Here is a 26,081-nt window from a genome sequence, read left to right on the forward strand (position 1 = left end):
GGCGCCGCTTTGGTTCCCCCCCCCACACCCGCCTTTTTGGCGCTGCAGCCAATCGCGGCGCTCTAAAGTGTGATTGACGCGTTTTGTAACCAATAGGAGCGCGGCGCCGCTTTGGTGCCCCCCCCACACCCGCCTTTTTGGCGCTGCAGCCAATCGCCGTGCGGAAAGGTGTGATTGACGCGTTGTGTAACCAATGGGAGCGCCGCGCCGCTTTGAATCCCCCCCACCCAGCCGCTTTTGGGTCGTTTTGCCTTCTAAAAGCGTTGATTTGGTTCAATTTTGGGGGGTTGAAGGGGTCGAAATGGGGGTTGAGGGGAAATGGGGGGGCGGGAAGAGCCGAGGAGCGACGGGAAGAGTCGAAGTGGCCGAGAAGTGACGGAAAGAGCCGAAAAGAGCCGAAGAGTGGGGGGGGAAGAGCCGAAGAGCGACGGAAACCCCCGAAGCGGCTTCGTGAGGCGGCGGAAAGAGCCGAAGGTGCCGGAAACACCCGAAGAGCGACGGAAACACCCGAAGAGTGGCGGAAAGAGCCGAAGTGGCTTCGGAAAGAGCCGAAGAGCGGCGGAAAGAGCCGAAGGTTCCGGAAACACCCGAAGAGCGACGGAAACACCCGAAGAGCGGCGGAAACACCCGAAGAGCGGCGGAAAGAGCCGAAGAGCGGCGGAAACGGCCGAAGCGTCGGCGGAAGGAGCCGAAGCGGCGAAGATGGCGGACGGGGAGGAGGTGACGCTGGGCGGGCGGCCGCTGCATTCGCTTCGCGTGGCGGACCTGAAGGCGGCCCTGGAGGAGCGGGGCCTGGCCAAGAGCGGCCAGAAGAGCGCGTTGGTCAAGAGGCTGCGGGGGGTGAGGGGGAAAATGGGGGGAAAAGGGGGGAAATCGGGGAAAAAGGGGGGGGATGGGGTGGGGGGGTGGGGGGGTGGGGGTGCGCATGCGCGGCGGGGTTCCCGCCAAAAGAGGATGCGCGGGAAAAGGGGATGGGGATGGGGGGGGGGGGGGGGGGTGAATAGTGGGGGGGTTTGTGTGAAAAGTGGGGGTTTGGGGGTTAAATGGGGGGTTTTGGGGGTTAAATGGGGGTTTTTGTGTGAAAAGTGGGGGTTTGGGGGTTAAATGGGGGTAAAATGGGGTTAAAATGGGGGGTTTTGTGTGAAAAGTGGGGGTTTTGGGGGTTAAATGGGGGTTTTGGGGGTTAAAATGGAGGTTTTGGGGTTTAAATGGAGTTTAAATGGGGATTTTTTGGGTTAAAATGGGGGTTTTTCGGTTAAAATGGGGGTTTTGGGGGTTAAATGGGGGGTTTTGGGGGTTAAATGGGGGGTTTTGTGTGAAAAGTGGGGGTTTTGGGGTTTAAATGGGGGTTTTGGGGGTTAAAATGGAGGTTTTGGGGTTTAAATGGAGTTTAAATGGGGATTTTTGGTCTTAAAATGGGGGTTTTAGGGGTAAAATGGGGGTTTTTGGGGGTTAAATGGGGTTAAAATGGGGGGTTTTGTGTGAAATGTGGGGGTTTTGGGGGATAAATGGGGGATTTAGGGCGTAAAATGGGGTTTTTGGGGGTAAAATGGGGGTTAAATGGGGTTTAAATGGGGACTTTTGGGGTTAAAATGGGGGTTTTGGGTTAAAATGGGGTTAAAGTGGGGAATTTGGGGGTAAAATGGGGTTTTTTGAGGATAAAATGGGGTTAAAATGGGGGTTTTGGGGTTAAAATGGGGTTTGAATGGTGGTTTTTGGGTAAAAAAGGGGGGTTTCGGGGGTAAAGTGGGGGTTTTAGGGCTTAAAATGGGGGGTTTTGGGGGTTAAAATGGTGATTTTTGGGGTTAAAATGGGGTTTTTTGGGGTAAAATGGGGGTTTTGGGGGTTAAAATTGTGACTTTTGGGGGTAAAATGGGGGTTTTGGGGTTAAAATGGGGTTTTTTGGGGTAAAAAACGGAGTTTTTGGGGCGAAATGTGGGGATTTAACGGGCGAACAAATGAGGAGATTTGGGGTAAAACGGGCGATTTTTGGGCAATTTCAGCAGGAATTTGGGCTCCAAACCCCATTTTCCCCCCATTTTGGGTAAATTTAGGGTGTTTTAATCATTATTAACGTTATTTTTTAACCAAAATCGGGGTTTTTTACCTCAAAACGCCTCTTGAAGCGTTTTGGCGGGAAAACCCCACTGGGGCCTTCACTCCCATTTCCCTCATTTTCCCCCCATTTTCCGCCCATTTTTCCCCCCTTTTTCCCCATTTTTCCCCATTTTCCCCAATTTTGATCAAATTCAGGGCCTTTTAATCCTTATTAAGTTGGATTTTTAACCAAAATCGGGGTTTTTTACCTCAAAACGCCTCTTGAAGCGTTTTGGCGGGAAAACCCCACTGGGGCCTTCAGTCCCATTTCCCCCATTTTCCCCCCATTTTCCGCCCATTTTTCCCCCTTTTTTCCCCCTTTTTCACCATTTTTCCACATTTTGGGTGAATTTAAGGCATTTTAATCATTATTAACGTTATTTTTTAACCAAAATCGGGGTTTTTTACCTCAAAACGCCTCTTGAAGCGTTTTGGCGGGAAAACCCCACTGGGGCCTTCACTCCCATTTCCCTCATTTTCCCCCCATTTTCCACCCATTTTTTGCCCTTTTTTCCCCCTTTTTCACCATTTTTCCACATTTTGGGTGAATTTAAGGCGTTTTAATCATTATTAACGTTATTTTTTAACCAAAATCGGGGTTTTTTACCTCAAAACACCTCTTGAAGCGTTTTGGCGGGAAACCCCACTGGGGCCTTCAGTCCCATTTCCCTCATTTTCCCCCCATTTTCCCCCCTTTTTTCCCCCTTTTTTCCCCCTTTTTCCCCATTTTCCCCCATTTTGGGTAAATTTAGGGTGTTTTAATCATTATTAACGTTATTTTTTAGCCAAAATCGGGGTTTTTTACCTCAAAACGCCTCTTGAAGCGTTTTGGCGGGAAAACCCCACTGGGGCCTTCACTCCCATTTCCCTCATTTTCCCCCCATTTTCCGCCCATTTTTCCCCATTTTTTCACCATTTTTCCACATTTTGGGTGAATTTAAGGCGTTTTAATCATTATTAACGTTATTTTTTAACCAAAATCGGGGTTTTTTACCTCAAAACGCCTCTTGAAGCGTTTTGGCGGGAAAACCCCACTGGGGCCTTCAGTCCCATTTCCCTCATTTCCCCCCCATTTTCCGCCCATTTTTCGCCGTTTTTTCGCCATTTTCCCCCATTTTGGGCAAATTTAGGGCGTTTTAACCATTATTAACGTCCATTTTTAACCAAAATCGTCCTTTTTCCCCCCAAAACAGGCGCTGATGCTGGAGAACCTCCAGAAACACTCAACCCCCCACGGCACCTTCCAACCCAACTCCCAGGTGGCAAAACCCCCCAAAACGCCCCAAAATGCCCCAAAATCCTCGCGTTTCCCCCCCAAAAAAAACCCCCACCCCCTCCCCCACCCCGTGCTGATGGTAAAAAAGCCAAAATGGCCCTTTTTTGCCCCAAAAGATGGGGGAGGAAATGAGCCAGAACAGCTTTATCAAGCAGTACCTGGAGAAGCAGCAGGAGCTGCTGCAGCAGCGCTTGGAGCGCGAGGCCGAAGGTGAAGTTTGGGGCGAAAAAGGGCGGATTTGGGCAAAAAACGCGGGTGGGAATTGGGGGTTATGGGGGGGGGGGGGTTGGGGATGTTTTGGGGTCATTTTGGGTCAATTTGGGGCCATTTTGGGTCAATTTGGGGCCATTTTGGGGCCGTTTTGAGTGCATTTTGGGGCCGTTTTGGGTGCATTTGGGGGCCTTTTGGGTTCATTTTGAGTCATTTTGGGTCATTTTTGATCATTTTTGGGACATTTTGGGTGCATTTTGGGTCCATTTTGGGTCATTTTGGGTCATTTTAGGTCCATTTTTGGTCATTTTGGGTGATTTTGGGTCCATTTTCAGTCATTTTGGGTCCATTTTGGGTGATTTTGGGTCCGTTTTGGGTCTATTTTGAGTCATTTTGGGTCCATTTTGAGTCATTTTGGGTGATTTTGGGTCAATTTGGGTCCATTTTGGGTCATTTTGGGTCCATTTTGGGTCATTTTTGGTCATTTTGGGTCGATTTTGGGTCAATTTGAGTCCATTTTGAGTCATTTTGGGTCCATTTTGGGTCCATTTTGGTTGATTTTGGGTCCATTTTGGGTCCATTTTGAGTCATTTTGGGTCCATTTTGAATCATTTTGGGTCCATTTTGGGTCAATTTGTGTCCATTTTGGGTCATTTTTGGTCATTTTGGGTGGTTTTGGGTCCAATTTGGGTCATTTTGGGTCCATTTTGGGGCCTTTTGGGTTCATTTTGAGTCATTTTGGGTCCATTTTTGATCATTTTTGGGTCAATTTGGGTCAATTTGGGTCCATTTTGAGTCATTTTGGGTGATTTTGGGTCCATTTTGAGTCCATTTTGGGGTCAATTTGAGTCCATTTTGGGTCCATTTTGGGTCCATTTTGGGGTCAATTTGGGTCAATTTGGCTCCATTTTGGGGCCATTTTGGGTCATTTTGAGTCATTTTGGGTCCATTTTTGATCATTTTTGGGTCAATTTGGGTCCATTTTGGGTCCATTTTGAGTCATTTTGGGTCCGTTTTGGGTCCATTTTGGGTCATTTTGGGTCCATTTTGGGTCCATTTTGGGTCATTTTGGGTCCATTTTGGGTCCATTTTGGGTCCTTTTGGGTCCTTTTGGGTCCTTTTTGGGTCCTTTTTGGGTCCTTTTTGGGTCCATTTTTGGTCATTTTGGGTCCATTTTGGGTCCATTTTGGGTCATTTTGGGTCCATTTTGGGTCATTTTTGGTCATTTTGGGTCGATTTTGGGTCAATTTGAGTCCATATTGGGGTCATTTTGGGTCCATTTTGGCTCCATTTTGGGTGCATTTTGGGTCCTTTTGGGTCCATTTTGGGTCAATTTAGGTCCATTTTGGGTCAATTTGGGTCATTTTTGGTGAATTTTGGGTCGTTTTTGGTGGATTTTGGGTCATTTTGGGTGGATTTTGGCTCCATTTTGGGCCATTTTGGCTCCATTTGCCCTTTTTCCCCCAAAAAGCGGCGAAAAGCGCGGATTTGGGGGAGGAGGCCGGGAAGGAGAAGAAAACGCGGACCCAGGTACAAAATGGGGGGGTTTGGGGCATTTTGGGGCATTTTGGGGCAATTTGGGAGAATTTGGGCGTTTGGGGAATTTGGGGGGAAATTTTGGGGCAAATTTGAGGGATTTTGGGGCCATTTTGGGGGAATTTGGGGGGATTTTGGGGCAGTTGTGGGGGATTTGGGGCAAATTTGGGGTCAATTGTGGGGATTTTGGGTGCATTTTGGGTCATTTTGGGTCCATTTTGGGTCATTTTGGGTCTTTTTGGGTCATTTTGGGTCCATTTTTGGTCATTTTGGGTCCATTTTGGGTCCATTTTGGGTCATTTTGGGTCCATTTTGGGTCATTTTGGGTCCATTTTGGGTCAATTTGGGTCCATTTGGGTCATTTTGGGTGAATTTTGGGTCCATTTTGGGTCCATTTTGGGTCCATTTTGGGTCCATTTTGGTCATTTTGGGTCCATTTGGGTCCATTTTGGGTCCAATTTGGGTCATTTTGGGTCCATTTTGAGTCATTTTGAGTCATTTTGGGTCCATTTTGGGTCCATTTTGGGTCATTTTGGGTCCATTTTGGGTCCATTTTGGGTCCATTTGGGTCATTTTGGGTGAATTCTGGGTCCATTTTGGGTCCATTTTGGGTCATTTTGGGTCCATTTTGGGTCCTTTTGGGTCATTTTGGGTCCGTTTTGGGTCAATTTGGGTCATTTTGGGTCCATTTTGGGTGATTTTGGGTCCATTTGGGTGAATTTGGGTCCTTTTGGGTCCATTTTGGGTGATTTTGGGTCCATTTGGGTGACTTTGGGTCCATTTGGGTGATTTTGGGTCCATTTGGGTGACTTTGGGCTCCATTCCCAGCCCGGCTCCCCCTCCCCCCCTCCCCTCCCCGAGGGGGCGGAGCCTCCCCCGGGCCGGAAGGGGCGTGGCCCCCCCAGCCCCGCCCCCGAGGAGGAGGAAGAGGAGGAGGAAGAGGAAGAGGAAGAAGAGGAGGAAGAGGACCCCCCCCAGGGGGCGGAGCCTGAGCCCCCGCAAGCCCCTCCCACCTCCCCCTCCCCTCCTCCCATTGGCCAGAGCCCCGAGCCCCGCCCCCCGCCGGAAGAAGCCCCGCCCCCCGTGCTCACCAAGGAGACCCCGCCCCCTTCCCCAGGGGCGGGGCCGGAGCCCGAGGGGCGGGGCCAGCGCTCCCCAGGCTCCGCCCACTCCTCCCCAAGCTCCGCCCACTCCTCCCGGGGGGCCTCGCCCTCCCCCCCGGCCACGCCCACCAGCGGGAAGGTAAAGCGGCCAATGGGAGGGGAGGGGGCGGAGCCGGGGGGGTGGAGCCATGGGGAGGGGGCGGAGCCAAGGGGCCCATTGGGTTGGAATGGGGGGTTAATGGTCCCTATGGGTCTCTATGGGTCCCTATGGGTCTCTATGGGTCTTTATGGTCTCTATGGGTCCCTATGGGTTTCTATGGTCTCCATGGGTCCCTATGGGTCCCTATGGGTCCCTATGGGTCTCTATGGGTCTTTATGGTCTCTATGGGTCCCTATGGGTCTCTATGGGTCTCTATGGGTCCCTATGGGTTTCTATGGTTTCCATGGGTCCCTATGGGTCCCTGTGGGTCCCTATGGGTCTCTATGGGTCTCTGGGTCTCTATGGGTCTCTATGGGTCTCTATGGGTCCCTATGGGTCCCTATGGGTCCCTATGGGTCCCTATGGGTCTCTATGGGTCCCTATGGGTTTCTATGGTCTCCATGGGTCCCTATGGGTCCCTATGGGTCCCTATGGGTCTCTGTGGGTCTCTATGGCCCCTATGGGTCTCTATGGTCCCTATGGGGCCCTGTAGGTCTCTATGGGTCTCTATGGCCCCTATGGGTCTTTATGGGTCCCTTTGGTCCCTATGGGTCTCTATGGGTCCCTGTGGTTTCCATGGGTTCTTATGGGTCTCTGTGGGTCCCTGTGGGTCCCTATGGGTCTCTATGGGTCTCTGGGTCTCTATGGGTCCCTATGGGTCTCTATGGTCCCTATGGGGCCCTGTGGGTCTCTATGGGTTCCTATGGTTCCCTATGGGTCTCTGGGGGTCTCTATGGTCCCTATGGGTCCCTATGGGTGTCTATGGGTCCCTCTGAGTCCCTGTGGGTCTCTATGGGTCCCTATGGTTTCCATGGGTCCCTATGGGTCTCTATGGGTCCCCATGGGTCTCTATGGGTCCCTGTGGGTCTCTATGGTCCCTATGGGTCCCCATGGGTCTCTATGGGTCCCTATGGTCCCAATGGGCCCATACTGGTCCATACTGGTCACACTGGAGCTGTTGTCCCCCTGTCCCCAGGAGGCCCCCGAGGGTCCCAGCAGCCCCCAGCACAGCAGGTGAGGACGGGCCTATGGGGGCTATAGGGGGCTCTATAGGGTCTATGGGCTCTGGGGGGGTTACAGGGAGCTCTATGGGGGCCTATAGGGGCTATGGGGTCTATAGGGATTATAGGGAGGTCTATGGGGGGCTATGGAGAGTGTGGGGAGCTCTATAGGGGTTATGGGGTCTATAGGGGTTATGGGGTCTATAGGGGTTATGGGGTCTATAGGGGTTATAGGGAGGTCTATGGGGGGCCATAGGGGCTATGGGGGGTTTATAGGGACTGCGAGGGCTATGGGGTCTATAGGGATAATGGGGAGGTCTATGGGGGGCTCTATAGGGGCTATGGGGTCTATAGGGGTCCTGGGCTCTGGGGGTTATAGGGGGGTCTATGGGGGGCTATAGAGAGTCTATAGGGGTTATGGGGGTTGTAGGGGCTATGGGGTCTATAGGGTTTATGGGGAGGTCTATGGGGGTCTATAGGGGATATGGGGGGTCTATAGGGGATATGGGGGGTCTGTAGGGGCTATGGGGTCTATGGGGGTTATAGGGAGGTCTATGGGGGGCTCTATAGGGGTTATGGGGTCTATAGGGACTATGAGGGCTATGGGGTGTAGAGGGATAATAGGGGGGTCTATGGGGTCTATAGGGGTTATAGGGAGGTCTATGGGGGGCTCTGGGGGCTATGGGGGGATCTATAGGGGCTATGGGGTCTATGGGGGTTATAGGGAGGTCTATGGGGCTCTATAGGGGCTATGGGGGCTATAGGGATAATAGGGGGGTCTATGGGGTCTATAGGGGTTATAGGGAGGTCTATGGGGGTCTATAGGGGTTATAGGGGCTATGGGGTCTATGGGGGTTATAGGGAGGTCTATGGGGTTCTATAGGGGTTATAGGGAGGTCTATGGGGGGCTATGGGCTCTGTGGTTTCATGGGGGCCATGGGTGTCTATAGGGGGTCTATAGGGGCTATGGGTGCCTACAGGGGTATATAGGAGCCTATAGGGGCTGTGGGGGTCTATAGGGGTTTCTGAGGGTTATGGGGATCTATGGGGACGAGGGGGGTCTATGGGGTCTATATTGGGGTCTATAGGGCTCTGTATGGGGATCTATAGGGGATGGGGGGGTCTATGGGGTCTATATTGGGTTCTATCGGGCTCTATATGGGGGTCTGTAGATTCTATATTGGGGTCTATAGGGGGTGGGGGGGCTCTATAGGTTCTATATGGGGGTCTATGGGGGCTGGGGGGGGTCTATAGATTCCCTATTGGGGTCTATAGGGTTTTGTATTGGGATCTATAGGAAATAGGGAGGTCCATGGGCTCTATATGGGGATCTATAGGGAACAGGGGGTCTGTGTGCTCTATATTAGGATCTATAGGCGATTGGGGGGGGTCTGTAGGGCTTTATGTTGGGGTCTATAGGCTCCATATTGAGGCCTGTAGGGCTCTGTATGGGGGTCTATATGAGATGGGGGGGTCTATAGGTTCTATATTGGGCTCTATGGGACTCTACAGTGGGGTCTATAGGGAACACGGGGCTCTATAGGACTCTATATTGGGGTCTATAGGCTTTACATTGGGGTTTATAGGACTCTATAGTGGGTTCTATAGGGGACAGGGGGGGTCTATGGGGCTTTATATGGGGGTCTATAGGTTCTGTATTGGGGTCTGCAGCACTCTGTGGGCATCTATAGGGCACAAGGGAGCTGTATAGGGTCTATATTGGGGTCTATAGGGCTCTATATGGGGATCTATAGGCTCTATATTGGCGTCTATAGGGCTCTATATTGATCTCTGTAGCGCTCTATGGGGATCTATAGAGCACAAGGGAGCTCTATAGGTTCTATATTGGAGTCTATAGATCTCTATATGGGGTTCTATAGGGCACGAGGGAGCTCTATAGGCTCTATATTGGACTCTATAGCGTTCTATGGGGATCTATAGGGCACAAGGGAGCTCTACGGGCTCTATATTGAGCTCTATAGCCTCTATATTGGGCTCTATAGGCTCTCTATTGATCCCTATACCATCCCTATTGAGCTCTACGGGGTCTCTCCCCCCCCAGGCCACGCCCCTTCCCCCGTGGCCACGCCCCCCGGCCCATTCCCTGCAAGCCACGCCCCCCAACCCCTTCAATCCAAGCCACGCCCCCTCTCCCCAAACCACGCCCCCCCGCCCCCTTCACTCCAAGCCACGCCCCCCGGGCCGCTTCTCCCCAAGCCACGCCCCCTCCAGGCCCCTTCTCCCCCCAAGCCCCGCCCCCTGCGTGGCCACGCCCCCCGCCGTTGGCGCGGTGCAGTGTGGGTAGCGGCCAAGATGGCCGCCCCGGCCGGCCGCACAATGGGAACGGGGATGGCGGGGGGGTGAGACCCACAAGTGTGGGGCTGGGGGGCGCATGGGGGGCTATGGGGGCTATGGGGGGGCTGTGGGGTGCATGGGGGGCTATGGGGTGCATGGGGGGCTGTGGGGGCTGTGGGGTCTATGGGGGCTGTGGGGTCTATGGGGCGCATTGGGGGCTATGGGGGCATTGGGGGCATTGGGGGCTATGGGGCGCATTGGGGTCTATGGGGCTGGGTTGAGATCTATGGGGCTGGGGGTCTATGGGGAGTTGTATGGGGGGTTCTATGGGGCTGGGTTGGGGTCTGTGGGGCTGAGAGCGCATCTATGGGGCTGGGTTGGGATCTATGGGGCTGGGGGGGATTTATGGGGCTGAGAGCAAATCTATGGGGCTGGGGAGGGATCTGTGGGGCTGGGTTGGGGTCTATGGGGCTGAGAGCGAATCTATGGGGCTGGGGAGGGATTTATGGGGCTGGGGGGGTTGCTATGGGGCTGGGGATGTATGGGGGAATCTATGGGGCTGGGTTGGGGCCTATGGGGCTGAGTTGGGATCTGTGGGGCTGAGAGCGAATCTATGGGGCTGGGGGATCCTCTATGGGGCCCAATCTATGGGGCTGGGGGTCACATCTATGGGTCCAGCCCCACTGATTCCTCTGCCCCATAGCGAGGAGCCAGCGCTGCCCCCCGGACCCCCCCCCGAGCGACCCCCAGACCCACAGGTAACGCCCCCCAAGTGTGGGGCAGGGTGTGGGGCAGGGGGGGCCCAACGCGCCCCCCAAGTGTGGGGCAGGGGCGGGATGGGGGGGGCTCACTTATGGGGCTCACTTGTGGGGCACCCCCTATGTGTGGGGGTTACTTAGGGGGCGCCCCACACTTAGGGGGCTGCCCGCGATCTATGGGGCTGACTTATGGGGCTCATTTGTGGGTCGACGGGCTTCACTTATGGGGCTCGCCCCCCACTTATGGGGCTCAACCCCTACTTATGGGGCTCACCCCCTACTTATGGGGCGCCCCCCACTTATGGGGCGCACTCAGGGTTTACCCACAACATCCGGGCCTGACTTATGGGGCTGACTTATGGGGCACCCCACACATTTGGGCTTCACCAATGGGGCGCCCCCCCCCCCAAAATCTATGGGGCCCAATTCCTCCGCACCCCACACTTCTGGGGTGCCCCTTTACCAACTTATGGGGCCGCCCCATAGCTACTTGTGGGGCACCCCACGGCGCCGTGGGTCCCTCCCGGACCCCCCCACACCCCCCAACTTGGGGGGCGCCCCATAGCGCCCCCCCCCCACCCCCAAATGTGTCTCTTTTGGGCACCCAGCGCCGCCCCACGGAGCTCCCGGACCCCCAACGTCTCACTTGGGGGGCTGCCCCACACCTGGTTATGGGGCACCCACCGTCCCCCCCCCCATGGACCTTCCGGGACCCCCAAGTTATGGGGCACCCACCGCACCACGGACCATTCGGGACCCATAAGTTGCCACTTATGGGGCTGCCCCACACCTCCAGAAGCCTCGCGACCCCCAAGTTATGGGGCGCCCAGCGCACCGCGGACCATTCGGGACCCATAAGTTGCCACTTATGGGGCTGCCCCACATCTGGAGAAGCTGCGCGACCCACACTTGTGGGGCACAGGACATCTCAAGAGCTCCTGGGACCCCCAAGTCATCACTTATGGGGCTGCCCCATAGATTCGGAGCACGTCCGGCATCACTTGGGGGGCAGCTCGGAGACCCCCGACTTCACTTATGGGGCAGCAAAACCCATCCTATGGACCCATAGCTGCACTTATGGGGCAGTGGCTGCACCTCGGTGACCCCCAACTTATGGGGCGCCCCATGGATCTCAAGACCCACAACTTATGGGGCGCCCCACGGATCTCCAGACCCACAACTTATGGGGCGGCCCATGGACTCCTGAGACCCCCAAGTCGCTTATGGGGCACCCTATGGATCTCCAGACCCCAAAGTCACTTATGGGGCGCCCCATGGATCTCAAGACCCACAACTTATGGGGCGCCCCACGGATCTCCAGACCCCCAACTTATGGGGCAGCCCATGGACTCCTGAGACCCCAAAGTCACTTATGGGGCACCCTATGGATTTCAAGACCCACAAGTTACTTATGGGGCGCCCCACGGATCTCAAGAACCTCCAGCATCACTTGGGGGGCAGCTCGTGTGGGGCGCCCCATAGATCTGCTGGACCCACAAGTCACTTATGGGGCGCCCCATGGCCACCGAGACTCTGCCGCGACTCCTGTGGGGCAGCCCCATAGATCTACCAGACCCCCAAGTTCACTTGTGGGGCAGCCCCATGGATCCGCCGGACCCCCAAGTTCACTTATGGGGCAGCCCCATAGATCTACCAGACCCTTAAGTTCACTTGTGGGGCTGCAAAACCCCCCCGATGGACCCACAGCTTCACTTATGGGGCAGCTCGTCCACCTTCGCTGCCACTTATGGGGCGCCCCATAGATTTGGAGAACGTCCGGCGTCACTTGGGGGGCAGCTCAGAGACCCCCAACTGCACTTATGGGGCAGCAAAACCCACCCCGTGGACCCACACCCCCACTTATGGGGCACCCCATGGATCTCCAGACCCACAACTTATGGGGCACCCCATAGATCTTCGGACCCACAGGTTATGGGGCACCCCATGGATCTTCAGACCCGCAAGTTATGGGGCAGCCCATGGACTCCTGAGACCCCCAAGTCACTTATGGGGCACCCTATGGATCTCCAGACCCGCACGTTACTTATGGGGCACCCCATAGATCTTCAGACCCACAACTTATGGGGCAGCCCATGGACTCTGGAGACCCCCAAGTCACTTATGGGGCACCCCATGGATCTCCAGACCCCCAAGTCACTTATGGGGCAGCCCCTGGATCTCCAGACCCACAACTTATGGGGCAGCCCATGGACTCCTGAGCCCCCCAAGTCACTTATGGGGCACCCTATGGATCTCCAGACCCACAACTTATGGGGCAGCCCATGGACTCTGGAGACCCCAAGTCACTTATGGGGCACCCCCTGGATCTCCAGCCCCCCAAGTCACTTATGGGGCACCCCCTGGATCTCCAGACCCCCAAGTCACTTATGGGGCACCCTATGGATCTTCAGACCCACAAGTTATGGGGCAGCCCATGGACTCCTGAGCCCCCCAAGTCACTTATGGGGCACCCTATGGATCTCCAGACCCGCACGTTACTTATGGGGCACCCCATAGATCTTCAGACCCACAACTTAAGGGGCACCCTATGGACTCCTGAGTCCCCCAAGTCACTTATGGGGCACCCCATGGATTTCAAGACCCCCAACTTATGGGGCAGCCCATGGACTCCTGAGACCCCCAAGTCACTTATGGGGCACCCCATGGATCTCCAGACCCACAACTTATGTGGCACCCTATGGACTCCTGAGCCCCCCAAGTTACTTATGGGGCACCCCATAGATCTTCAGACCCACAAGTTACGGGGGCAGCCCATGGACTCTTTGAGACCCCCAAGTTACTTATGGGGCACCCCATAGATCTTCAGACCCACAAGTTATGGGGCAGCCCATGGACTCTTTGAGACCCCCAAGTCACTTATGGGGCACCCCATGGATTTCAAGACCCACAACTTATGGGGCAGCCCATGGACTCTGGAGACCCCCAAGTCACTTATGGGGCACCCCCTGGATCTCCAGCCCCCCAAGTCACTTATGGGGCACCCTATGGATTGCAAGACCCCCAACTTATGGGGCACCCCATAGATCTTCAGACCCCCAACTTATGGGGCACCCTATGGACTCCTGAGACCCCCAAGTCACTTATGGGGCACCCCCTGGATCTCCAGACCCCCAACTTATGGGGCAGCCCCACGGTGATGAATGGGGGGGGGGGGGGTTGCTGTTTAATGACCGGGGAGGGGGCGGAGCCTCCCGCAGGCCCCGCCCCCCCAGCACTGACGGCCCCCCCGGCCCCGCCCCCTCCCCTTGGCCCCTCCCATCTCTCCCCAGGGCCCCGCCCAGCCCAAGGCCGTCAAGAGGAAGATCGCGCTGATTGGTCAGTGGGGCCCGGGGGGGCGGGGCTTAAGGCTTGGGCTATGGGGGCCATAGGGGTGAATGGAGGGGGCGGGGCTTAAGGGCCATTGATCCCTATGGGGGGGGTGGGGCTTAATGGTTGGGCTATGGGGGCCATAGGGATGAATGGGGGGGCGTGGCTTAAGGCAGTGGGCGTGGCTTAAGGGCTGGGCTATGGGGGGAATGGGGCCATAGGGATGAATGGGGAGGCGTGGCTTAAGGTAGTGGGCGGGGCTTAAGGGCCTGGTAATGGGGGTCATAGGGATGAATGGGGGGGCGTGGCTTGAGGTGGTGGGCGGGGCTTAAGGGCCATTGATCCCTATGGGGGGGTGGGGTAATAGGGGTGAGTGGGGGGCGTGGCCTAAGCCAAGGGGGCGGGGCTTAAGGACCTGGTAATGGGGGTCATGGGGTGAATGGGGGGCGTGGCTTAGCGGAGGGGGCGGGGCTTAAGGGCCATTGATCTCTATGGGGGGGTGGGGCTTAATGGTTGGGCTATGGGGATGAACGGAAGGGGCGGAGCTTAACCCTTGGCCCCGCCCCCTCCACCCCCCCGCAGCCGCCGCCAAGGGGGCGGAGCCGGAAGTGGGCGGAGCCTCGGGGGGAGGGGCCCGGAAGCGGCGCTGGGGCTCCAGCACCAACGCCCCCAAGAGGCCCCAGATCAGCATCAGCACCGAGTCCCTCAAGGTGACCACGCCCCCCCGCCCAGGCCACGCCCACCGGGCCCAGACCCCGCCCCCGGGGCTCTCATCCCTGCCCACAAGCCCCAAGCCCCGCCCACAAGGTCTAAGCCCCGCCCATAATGCCCAGACCCCGCCCACTGACACCAGACCCCACCCACAAGCTTTAAGCCCCGCCCACAAGACCCAGACCCCACCCACAAGGTCTGAGCCCCGCCCATAAATCCCAGACCCTGCCCACAGGGCCCTAAGCCCCGCCCACAAGGCCTAAGCCCCACCCATAATGCGCAGACCCCACCCACAGGGTTTAAACCCCACCCACCAACCCTAAGCCCCGCCCACTGTCTCCAAGCTCCACCCATAAAGCCCGGACCCCACCCACAGGGTTTAAGCCCCACCCACAAGCCCCAAGCCCCACCCACAAGCTCGAAGCCCCGCCCACTCACCCAAGACCCCACCCACAGTGCTCCCAGCCCCGCCCACCAGCCCCAGGCTCCACCCACAAGCCCTAAGCCCCACCCACTGCCTCCAAACCCCACCCACAATGCCCAGACCCCGCCCACAGGACTTAAGCCCCACCCACAAGCCCCAAGCTCCACCCACAAAGCCCAGACCCCACCCACGAGGTTTAAGCCCCACCCACCAGCCCTAAGCCCCACCCATAATGCCCAGACTCCACCCACAGGGTTTAAGCCCCACCCACAAGCCCCAAGCCCCACCCACAAGCTCGAAGCCCCACCCCCAAAGCCCAGACCCCACCCACAAACCCCAGACCACACCCACAGGCTCTAAGCCCCACCCACAAAGCCCAGACCCCGCCCACAAGGCCCAAACCCCAGCCCCAACCCCCACCCATTCCCCTAAACCCCACCCATTCCCCCAAGCCCCGCCCCTTTCCCCAAACCCCGCCCCTTTTCCCAAGCCCCCACCCCCCAGGCCCCTCCAAAGCCCCAAACCCCACCCCTTTTCCCCAAGCCCCGCCCCCTGGGGGACCCCCAGATCCCTCCAAAGCCCCAAGCCCCGCCCCTCTCCGCAAGCCCCGCCCCTCTCCGCAAGCCCCGCCCCTCGTGTTTCACCCCCATTGGTTGCAGGGCCTGATCCCCGAGATCAAAATGGGGGGGGGCGGGGGGGGGGGCACCGACCCCCCCTCCGAGCTCCCCCCCGCCGCCGCAGAGCAGGGGGAGGGGCCTGATGACGTCAGCGAGGGGGCGGAGCCCCCGGGGGGCGGGGCCAGCACGCCCCCCCCCCTCAAGATCGTCAGGACCGTCACCCAGGTGGGGCCCGGACACGCCCCCGCGCTCCCATTGGCTCAAACCATAATGCCCCCCCATTGAGTGGCCACGCCCCCCGAATGGCCACGCCCCCCCCCCCCCCCCCATTGAGTGGCCACACCCCCTTGCTCTGATTGGCCAACACTTTAATGCCCCCCACTGAGTGGCCACGCCCCCCATTGAGTGGCCACGCCCCCTTGCTTTCATTGACTGGACCCTTAATGCCCCCCCCATTGAGCTGCCACGCCCCCATTGAGTGGCCACGCCCCCCGAATGGCCACGCCCCCCATTGAGTGGCCACGCCCCCTCACTCTCATTGGCTGGACCCTTCATGCCCACCCATTGAGTGGCCACGCCCCCTCACTCTCATTGGCCGGCACTTTAATTTCCCCCCCCCCCATTCACTGCCCACCCCCCATTCCATGGCCACGCCCCCCATTGAGTCACCCCCCTTGTGTGGCCACGCCCCCATTGAGAGGCCACGCCCCAACTGAGAGGCCACGCCCCCATTGATTGGCCACGCCCCCATTGCGTGGCCACACCCCCCACTCATTGCCCCCCCCTCCCCTTGCAGGTGATTGGAGCAGAGAACGGCGGGGGGGAGGAGCCCCCAGGAGCCGAGACCACGCCCCCCGGCCCACAAGCCCCGCCCCCCATCGCCGAGACCACGCCCCCAGAACCACCCATTAAGAAAAGTGGGTGAATGGGGGGGGGGGATCCAAACCCATTCAACCCCATTGGGACGGCTTTGGAGGGGGCGGAGCCAGCGGGGCGGCGCTTGATGCTGATTGGCCCGCCCGCAGGCTCCGCCCCCCCGCCACGCCCCGCCCCCCGGGGCTTCTCGCTGCCCGTGGACGAACCCGTGAGGGCGGGAACGCGCCCCTCCCCCCCCCGGCAGCGCCCCAGCCGCATCGTGCACCTCTGCAACCTGGTGAGACCCATAGATTGACCCATAGCGACCCATAGATTGACCCATAGCGACCCATAGAGACCCATACTGACCCATAGCGACCCATAGATTGACTCATAGCGACCCATAGATTGACCCATAGCGACCCATAGGGACCCATAGAGACCCATAGGGACCCACGTCGGGCACCTCTGCAACCTGGTGAGACCCATAGATTGACCCATAGGGATCCATAGACACCCATAGCGACCCATAGGGAGCCATAGAGACCCATAGAGACCCATAGGGACCCATAGCGACCCATAGATTGACTCATAGAGACCCATAGATTGACCCATAGACACCCATAGCGACCCATAGAGTGACCATAGAAACCCATAGGGACCCATAGCTGCCCCATAGCTGCCCCATAAGCCCCCATATCGACCCCATTCCCACCCCATATCAACCCCATATTCACCCCACATGCTGCCCCATAGCTGCCCCATAAGTGCCACATTCCCACCCCATTTCTCCCCCATTCCCACCCCATATCAACCCCACACCTCCCCCATTGTCCACCCCACATCTGCCCCATAGCTGCCCCACACCCCACCCCATAAGTGCCCCATTCCCACCCCATTCCCACCCCATATCCACCCCATATCCACCCCACACCTCCCCCCATATTCACCCCACATGCTGCCCCATAGCTGCCCCATAGCTGCCCCATAAGTGCCCCATATCCACCCCATTTCTCCCCCCATTCCCACCCCATATCAACCCCATATCAACCCCATACTCACCCCACATGCTGCCCCACATCTGCCCCACATCTGCCCCATAGCTGCCCCACATCCCACCCCATAAGTGCCCCATATCCACCCCATTTCTCCCCCCATTCCCACCCCATATCCACCCCATATCCACCCCACACCTCCCCCATTGTCCGCCCCACATCTGCCCCACATCCCGCCCCATAGCTGCCCCATAAGTGCCCCATTCCCACCCCATTTCTCTCCCCATTCCCACCCCATATGGACCCCATATCCACCCCACACCTCCCCCCATATTCACCCCACCCCCTGCCCCACATCTGCCCCATAGCTGCCCCACATCCCACCCCATAAGTGCCCCATATCCACCCCATTTCTCCCCCATTCCCACCCCATATCAACCCCACATCCACCCCACACCTCCCCCATTGTCCCCCCCCATCCGCCCCCCATCCGCCCCACGGCTGCCCCACATCCGCCCCACGGCCGCCCCCCATCTCCCCCCAGGTGCGCCCGTTCACGCTGGGGCAGCTCAAGGAGCTCCTGGGCCGCACCGGGCGGCTCCGCGAGGACGAGTTCTGGATCGACCGCATCAAATCGCATTGCTACGTCACCGTATGTGGGGCGGATGTGGGGCAGCCGTGGGGCAGATGTGGGGCAGGGGGTGGGGGGGGCGTGGGGTGGATGTGGGGTGGATAGGGGGTCCATACGGGGTGGGAATGGGGGGAGAAATGGGGTGGGAATGGGGTCCATATGGGGCACTTATGGGGCAGCTATGGGGTGGGATGTGGGGCAGATGTGGGGCGGATGTGGGGCAGGGGGTGGGGGGGGTGTGGGGTGGATATGGGGTTGATATGGGGTGGGAATGGGGGGGATTTGGGGTCAATATGGGGGGAGAAATGGGGTGGGAATGGGGCACTTATGGGGCAGCTATGGGGCAGATGTGGGGCAGGGGGTGGGGTGGACAATGGGGGAGGTGTGGGGTGAATGTGGGGTGGATATGGGGTGGGAATGGGGGGGGAAATGGGGTGGGAATGGGGTCTATATGGGGCACTTATGGGGCACCTATGGGGTGGGATGTGGGGCAGCCGTGGGGCAGGGGGTGGGGGGGGCGTGGGGTGAAGGTGGGGTGGATAGGGGGTCCATATGGGGTGGGAATGGGGGGAGAAATGGGGTGGGAATGGGGTTGATATGGGGCACTTATGGGGTGGGGTGTGGGGCAGCTATGGGGCAGATGTGGGGCAGGGGGTGGGGGGGGTGTGGGGTGAATGTGGGGGGAGGTGTGGGGTGAATATGGGGTTGATATGGGGTGGGAATGGGGCACTTATGGGGCACTTATGGGGTGGGATGTGGGGCAGCTATGGGGCAGATGTGGGGCAGCATGTGGGGTGAATATGGGGGGAGATGTGGGGTGGATATGGGGTGCGAATGGGGGGAGAAATGGGGTGGGAATGGGTGGATATGGGGCACTTATGGGGTGGGATGTGGGGCAGCCGTGGGGCGGATGTGGGGCAGGGGGTGGGGGGGGCCATGGGGTGAACGTGGGGTTGATATGGGGTCCATACGGGGTGGGAATGGGGGGAGAAATGGGGTGGGAATGGGGTGGATATGGGGCACTTATGGGGCAGCTATGGGGTGGGATGTGGGGCAGCCATGGGGCAGATGTGGGGCGGACAATGGGGAAGGTGTGGGGTGAGTATGGGGTTGATATGGGGTGTGAATGGGGGGAGAAATGGGGTGGGAATGGGGTGGGAATGGGGCACTTATGGGGTGGGGTGTGGGGCAGCTATGGGGCAGATGTGGGGCGGACAATGGGGGAGGTGTGGGGTGGATGTGGGGTGGATATGGGGTGGGAATGGGGGGGATTTGGGGTCAATATGGGGGGAGAAATGGGGTGGGAATGGGGCACTTATGGGGCAGATGTGGGGCAGATGTGGGGGAGCATATGGGGTGAATATGGGGTTGATATGGGGTGGGAATGGGGGGAGAAATGGGGTGGGAATGGGGTCCATATGGGGCACTTATGGGGCAGCTATGGGGTGGGATGTGGGGCAGCTATGGGGCAGATGTGGGGCGGACAATGGGGGAGGTGTGGGGTGAATATGGGGGGAAGTGTGGGGTGGGAATGGGGTTGATATGGGGTGCGAATGGGGGGAGAAATGGGGTGGGAATGGGGCACTTATGGGGTGGGGTGTGGGGCAGCTATGGGGCAGATGTGGGGCGGACAATGGGGGAGGTGTGGGGTTGATATGGGGGGGGAAATGGGGTGGGAATGGGGTCCATATGGGGGGTTATGGGGCACTTGTGGGGCAGCTATGGGGCAGCATGTGGGGTGAATATGGGGGGAGGTGTGGGGTGAATGTGGGGTGGGAATGGGGTCGATGTGGGTCTCTATGGGTCTCTATGGGTCTCTATGGGTCAATCTGCGGGTCCCTATGGGTCTCTATGAGTCAATCTATGGGTCAATCTATGGGTCAATCTATGGGTCCCTGTGGGTCTCTATGGGTCTCTATGGGTCACTATGGGTCTCTATGGGTTGCTATTGGTCTCTATGGGTCTCTATGGGTCGCTATGGGTCAATCTATGGGTCTCTATGGGTCAGTATGAGTTTCTATGGGTCGCTATGTGTCAATCTATGGGTCAATCCACGGGTCCCTCCACATCTCCCCACGCCCCCATCCCCCCCCTCACCGTGGGTCGCTCCGTGGGTCCCCCCCCGCTCCCCCCCGCCTCCCCCGCTATGGGGCGGCGCCGTGGGGCTGAGCGCGCTCTGCCCCCCAAGTACGAGTCCCTGGAGGAGGCCGTGGCCACGAGGAACGCGCTGCACGGGGTCAAGTGGCCCCACAGCAACCCCAAGGTGCTGGCGGCCGACTTCGCCACCAAGGACGAGGTGTGGGGCGGATCTGTGGGGCTGGGGACATACGGGGGCCCTATGGGGCTCTATGGGTCCCTATGGGGGGTGTATGGGTCTCTATGGGGGGTCTATGGGGGTCTATTGGGTTCTATGGGAGTCTATGGGAGTCTATTGGGTTCTATTGGGTTCTATGGGGGGTCTATGAGGGTCTATGGGGGTCTATGGGGCTGGGGGGTATGGGGGTCTATGGGGCTCTATGGGGGTCTATGGGTCCCTATCAGGGTCTATGGGTCTCTATGGGGGGTTTATGGGTCTCTATTGGGGTCTATGGGTGTCTATGGGTCCCTATGGGTCTCTATGGTTCCCATTGCTCTCTATGGTCCCTATGGGTCTCTATGGTCCCCATTGGTCTCTATGGTCCCTATGGGTCTCTATGGTCCCCATTGGTCTCTATGGGTCTTTATGGTTCCCTATGGGTCTCTATGGTTCCCATTGCTCTCTATGGTCCCTATGGGTCTCTATGGTTCCCATTGCTCTCTATGGGTCCCTATGGGTCTCTATGGTCCCCATTGCTCTCTATGGTCCCTATGGGTCTCTATGGTCCCCATTGGTCTCTATGGTCTCTATGGGTCCCTATGGGTCTCTATGGGTCTTTTTGGTTCCCTATGGGTCTCTATGGGTCCCTATCAGGGTCTATGGGGGTCTATGGGTCTCTATGGGTCTCTATGGGTCTCTATGGGTCCCTATGGGTCTCTATGGGTCTCTATGGGTCTCTATGGGTCTCTATGGGTCCCTATGGGTCTCCATGGGGTGCAGTGGCCCCACAGCAACCCCAAGGTGCTGGCGGCCGACTTCGCCACCAAGGACGAGGTGTGGGGCAGAGCTGTGGGGCTGGGGACATACGGGGTCCCTATGGGTCCCTATGGGGCTCTATGGGTCCCTATGGGTCTCTATGGGGGGTCTATGGGGGTCTATGGGGGTCTATGGGGGTCTATGGGGGGTCTATGACGGTCTATGGGGGTCTATGGGGCTGGGGGGTATGGGGGTCTATGGGTCTCTATGGGTCCCTATCAAGGTCTATGGGGGTCTATGGGTCCCTATGGGTGTCTATGGGTCTCTATTGGGGTCTATGGGTCTCTATGGGTCAATCTATGGGTCTCTATGGGTCCCTCTGGGTGTCTATGGGTGTCTATGGGTCCCTATGGGTCTCTATGGGTCCCTATGGGTCCCTATGGCTCCCTATGGGTCCCTGTGGGTCCCTATGGGTCCCTATGGGTCCCTATGGGTCAATCCATGGGTCAATGCATGGGTCAATCCATGGGTCCCTATGGGTCTTTGTGGTCCCTATGGGTCCCTATGGGTCCCTATGGGTCTTTGTGGTCCCTATGGGTCCCTATGGGTCCCTATGGGTCAATCCATGGGTCAATCCATGGGTCCCTATGGGTCCCTATGGGTCCCTGTGGGTCAATCCATGGGTCCCTATGGGTCCCTATGGGTCCCTATGGGTCGCTATGGTCTCTATGGGTCGCTATGGTCTCTATGGGTCAATCCATGGGTCAATCCATGGGTCCCTATGGGTCCCTGTGGGTCACTCCATGGGTCCCTATGGGTCCCTGTGGGTCCCTATGGGTCCCTGTGGGTCACTCCATGGGTCCCTATGGGTCCCTATGGGTCAATCCGTGGGTCCCTATGAGTCCCTATGGGTCCCTATGGGTCAATCCGTGGGTCACTCACCGCCTGTCTCCCCCTCCCCCAGCTCGACCTCCACCGCGGGCTCCCCCCCTCCTCCCTCCCCCCGCTGCCCTCGGAAGCTCCGCCCCCTCCCCTTGGCCCCGCCCCCTCGGGCTCCTCCTCCTCCTCCGGGGCGGGGGCAGCAGGAGGGGGCGTGTCCCCCGCCGGCCACGCCCCCCGGGGGGCGGGGCAGTGGGCGGAGCGCGAGCGGGAGCAGGAGCGGCGGGAACGGGCCCGGGGGGAGCGGGAATGGGACCGCGACAAAGCCCCGCCCCCCGGGCTCGGCCCCGCCCCCCGCCGCAGCCCCGCCCCGCGCCGCCCCGCCCACCCCCCCCCGCCCGCCCAGCAGCAGCCAATCAGGAACAAGCCCGGAGACAGGGGGAGGGGCGGCAGGGAGGGGAGGCCCGACAAGAAAGGTGATTGGGTAAAACGGGGGGGCGGGGCTTGGGGGGGGCGGGGCTTGCGTGGGGGCGTGGTCAGGGGGGTCTATGGGGTAATTAATGGGGGTCTATGGGTTCATTAATGGGGTTTCTATGGGGAAAAGGGGGCGGGGTTTAAAGGGGAGGGGGCGGGGTTTAAGGGGAGGGGGTGTGGCTTGAATGGGGGGCGTGGCCAGAGCGCTGGGGGGGGGTCTATGGGTTAATTAATGGGGGTCTAAGAGTTCGTTAATGGGGGTCTATGGGGTAATTAATGGGGGTCTATGGGGTAATAAATGGGGGTCTATGGGGAATAGGGGGCGGGGTTTAAGGGGAGGGGGCGTGGCTTGAATGGGGGGCGTGGCCAGAGCGCTGGGGGGGTCTATGGATTAATTAATGGGGGTCTATGGGGTAATTAATGGGGGTCTATGGGGCAATTAATGGGGGTTTATGGGGTAATGGGGGTTTATGGGTTAATTAATGGGTAGTTAATAAGGTCATTAATGGGGGGATAAAGGGGCGGGGCTTAAAGGGGGCGTGGCTTTAATTACAGAGGCCAATAGGTTAATTAATGGGGGTTTATAAGGTGATTAATGGAGTTAATGAGGCGTTAATGGGGGGAGAAATGGAGGGGGCGTGGCCAGAGCGGAGGGGGCGTGGCTTTAATTACAGGGGCCAATAGGTTAATTAATGGGGGTTAATAAGGTGATTAATGGGGTTAATGAGGCGTTAATGGGGGAGGAAATGGAGGGGGCGTGGCCTGAGCGCGGGGGCGTGGCCTCGGGCTCCCATAGGGCTCAATGGGCCATAGGAATGAATGGGGAGTGAGTGGGCGGGGTTTGGAGGGAATGGGCGGGGTTTGTGGGGAATGGGCGGGGTTTGGGGGCAGTGGGCGGGGCTGAGGGGGAGAGGGCGGGGCTGAGGGCTCGTCCAATCACAGAGAAGCCCCCCGAGGAGCCCCCGGCCAAGCTATTGGACGATCTGTTCCGCAAGACCAAGGCGGCGCCCTGCATCTATTGGCTGCCGCTCACCGACACGCAGGTGGGCGGGGCTTCCGCCACCTAGGGGCGCTATGGGGCGCTATGGGGGGCTATGGGGGGCTGTGGGGGTCTATGGGTCTCTATGGGTCCCTGTGGGGGGCTATGGGGCGCTATGGGGGTCTATGGGTCTCTATGGGTCCCTGTGGGTCTCTATGGTCCCTATGGGGGGCTATGGGGGTCTATGGGGGGCTATGGGTCTCTATGGGTCCCTGTGGGGGGCTATGGGGGTCTATGGGTCCCTATGGGTCTCTATGGGTCCCTATGGGGGGCTATGGGGGTCTATGGTCTCTATGGGTCCCTATGGGGTTCTGTGGGGGTCTGTTGGGGTCTGTGGTCCCTATGGGTCCCTATGGGTCTCTATGGGTCTCTATGGGTCTGTATGGGTCCCTATGGGGGTCTGTGGGGTTCTATGGGTCCCTATGGGTCTCTACGGTCTCTATGGGTCTCTATGGGTCTCTATGGGGGTCTGTTGGGGTCTATGGGTCTCTATGGGTCTCTATGGTCCCTATGGGTCTCTATGGGGGTCTGTTGGGGTCTATGGGTCTCTATGGGGGTCTATGGTCCCTATGGGGGTCTGTGGGGGTCTATTGGGGTCTATGGTCTCTATGGGTCCCTATGGGTCTCTATGGGTCCCTATGGGTCTCTATGGGTCTCTATGGCTTTCTATGGTCTGTATGGGTCTCTATGGGGGTCTGTTGGGGTCTATGGTTCCCTATGGGTCTCTATGGGTCTCTATGGGTTTCTATGGCTTTCTATGGTCCCTATGGGGATCTGTGGGGGTCTATGGTCTCTGTGGGTCCCTATGGGTCTCTATGGGGGTCTATTGGGGTCTATGGTCCCTATGGGTCTCTATGGTCTCTATGGGTCCCTATGGGTCTGTATGGGTCTCTATGGGGGTCTATTGGGGTCTATTGGGGTCTGTGGGTCCCTATGCGTCCCTATGGGTCTCTATGGCTCCCTATGGTGCCTATGGGTCCCTATGGTCCCTATGGGTCCCTATGGGGTTCTGTGGGTCCCTATGGGGGTCTATTGGGGTCTATGGGTCCCTATGGGTCTCTATGGGTCCTTATGGGGGTCTATGGGGGTCTGTGGGAGTCTATGGGGGTCTATTGGGGTCTATGGGTCCCTATGGGTCTCTATGGTCCCTATGGGGTTCTGTGGGGGTCTGTTGGGGTCTGTGGTTCCTATGGGTCCCTATGGGTCTCTATGGGTCCCCATTGGTCCCTATGGGTCTCTATGGTCCCTATGGGTCTCTATGGTCCCTATGGGGTTCTATGGGGGTCTGTTGGGGTCTATGGGTCCCTGTGGGTCTCTATGGGTCCCTATGGGTCTCTATGGTCTCTATGGGTCTCTATGGGTCTCTATGGTCTCTATGGGTCTCGATGGGGGTCTGTGGGGTTCTATGGGTCCCTATGGGTCTGTATGGTCTCTATGGGTCTCTATGGGGGTCTGTTGGCGTCTATGGGTCCCTATGGGTCTCTATGGGTCTCTATGGCTTTCTATGGTCTGTATGGGTCTCTATGGGGGTCTATTGGGGTCTATGGTTCCCTATGGGTCTCTATGGGTCTCTATGGGTCTCTATGGGTTTCTATGGGTTTCTATGGTCCCTATGGGGATCTGTGGGGGTCTATGGTCTCTGTGGGTCCCTATGGGGTTCTATGGGGGTCTGTTGGGGTCTGTGGTTCCTATGGGTCCCTATGGGTCTCTATGGGGGTCTATTGGGGTCTATGGTCCCTATGGGTCTATTGGTCTCTATGGGTCCCTATGGGTCTGTATGGGTCCCTATGGGGGTCTATTGGGGTCTATTGGGGTCTATGGGTCCCTATGCGTCCCTATGGGTCTCTATGGCTCCCTATGGTACCTATGGGTCCCTATGTGTCCCTATGGGTCCCTATGGGTCCCTGTGGGTCCCTGTGGGTCCCTGTGGGTCCCTATGGGTCCCCCCATGCGTCCCCGCGCCGCAGTTCTCGCAGAAGCAGGCTGAGCGCGCCGCCCGGGCCCGGGAACGCGAGCGGCGCCGCAAGGAGCAGGAGGAGGAGGAGCTTCGCCAGCGGGGGGGCGGGGCCTCGGCCAACCCCGCCCCCTCCTCCTCCGCCCCGCCCTCCAAGCGCGGAGGGGGCTCCGCCCCACCCCGCCAAGCCCCGCCCCAAGCCACGCCCCCTCCCTCCTCCTCCTCCTCCTCCTCCCACCGCCGGGAACGCCGCAGCCGCTCCCCCCCCCCTCCGCGACCGGGGGGGGCGCCGCTAAGCCCCGCCCACCCCCTTCCAAGCGATTTTTGGGGCGATTTAACACGATTTTAAGCAATTTCTGCGCTTTCTCCGCTCTGATTGGCTGCGCCGCGCGTCAATCACCCGCGTTTCCCGCCCACCCCCCCCGCGTTTCGCGGCGCCGTGCCTCGAGGGGGCGGGACCCGCGTTGCCATGGTTGCGTGGCGCGCTCTGATTGGCCAATGCGCGACGCAGTTGCGGCGCCGCGTTCTGATTGGTTAACGCCTTTGCCCCTCAGCCGCAACGCTGGGGGGCGGGCGCACCACCCCCCCTTCGCTCCCATTGGCTGCCGCGCCGAGGCGCCGCGTTCTGATTGGTTAACGCCTTCGCCC

General features: G+C 58.6%; 1 protein-coding gene across 2 annotated transcripts; it reads left to right on the plus strand.

Moving 5' to 3' along the window:
- Positions 1-582: 582 nt before the first annotated feature.
- ACIN1 (apoptotic chromatin condensation inducer 1) lies at positions 583-25,790 on the plus strand. Of its 2 annotated transcripts, none has more exons than XM_071801408.1 (17): positions 583-840; positions 3,291-3,356; positions 3,490-3,583; positions 5,055-5,113; positions 5,948-6,361; positions 7,398-7,435; positions 10,421-10,475; positions 13,766-13,811; positions 14,385-14,512; positions 15,597-15,779; positions 16,351-16,471; positions 16,580-16,707; positions 17,949-18,056; positions 20,224-20,331; positions 22,052-22,442; positions 23,383-23,483; positions 25,447-25,790. In XM_071801408.1, exons 1-17 carry the CDS (start codon positions 703-705, stop codon positions 25,780-25,782), a joined length of 2,514 nt encoding a protein of 837 aa, XP_071657509.1. In that variant the 5' UTR covers positions 583-702; the 3' UTR covers positions 25,783-25,790. The 2 variants fall into 2 exon arrangements, with proteins under 2 accessions (XP_071657509.1, XP_071657510.1); XM_071801409.1 differs by lacking the exon at positions 583-840 and adding an exon at positions 1,891-2,044.
- Positions 25,791-26,081: the final 291 nt, after the last annotated feature.

This window comes from Patagioenas fasciata, chromosome 38 (genome assembly GCF_037038585.1).
Source record: "Patagioenas fasciata isolate bPatFas1 chromosome 38, bPatFas1.hap1, whole genome shotgun sequence".
Taxonomy (NCBI): domain Eukaryota; kingdom Metazoa; phylum Chordata; class Aves; order Columbiformes; family Columbidae; genus Patagioenas; species Patagioenas fasciata.

Excerpts from the sequence above, each read along its gene's own strand:
- ACIN1 (XM_071801408.1), top strand. The coding sequence starts at position 703 with ATGGCGGACGGGGAGGAGGTGACGCTGGGCGGGCGGCCGCTGCATTCG. Across the intron at positions 3,584-5,054 it reads CTTGGAGCGCGAGGCCGAAG|CGGCGAAAAGCGCGGATTTG; the intron begins GTGAAGTTTGGG and ends TCCCCCAAAAAG. Across the intron at positions 6,362-7,397 it reads CCACGCCCACCAGCGGGAAG|GAGGCCCCCGAGGGTCCCAG; the intron begins GTAAAGCGGCCA and ends CCCTGTCCCCAG.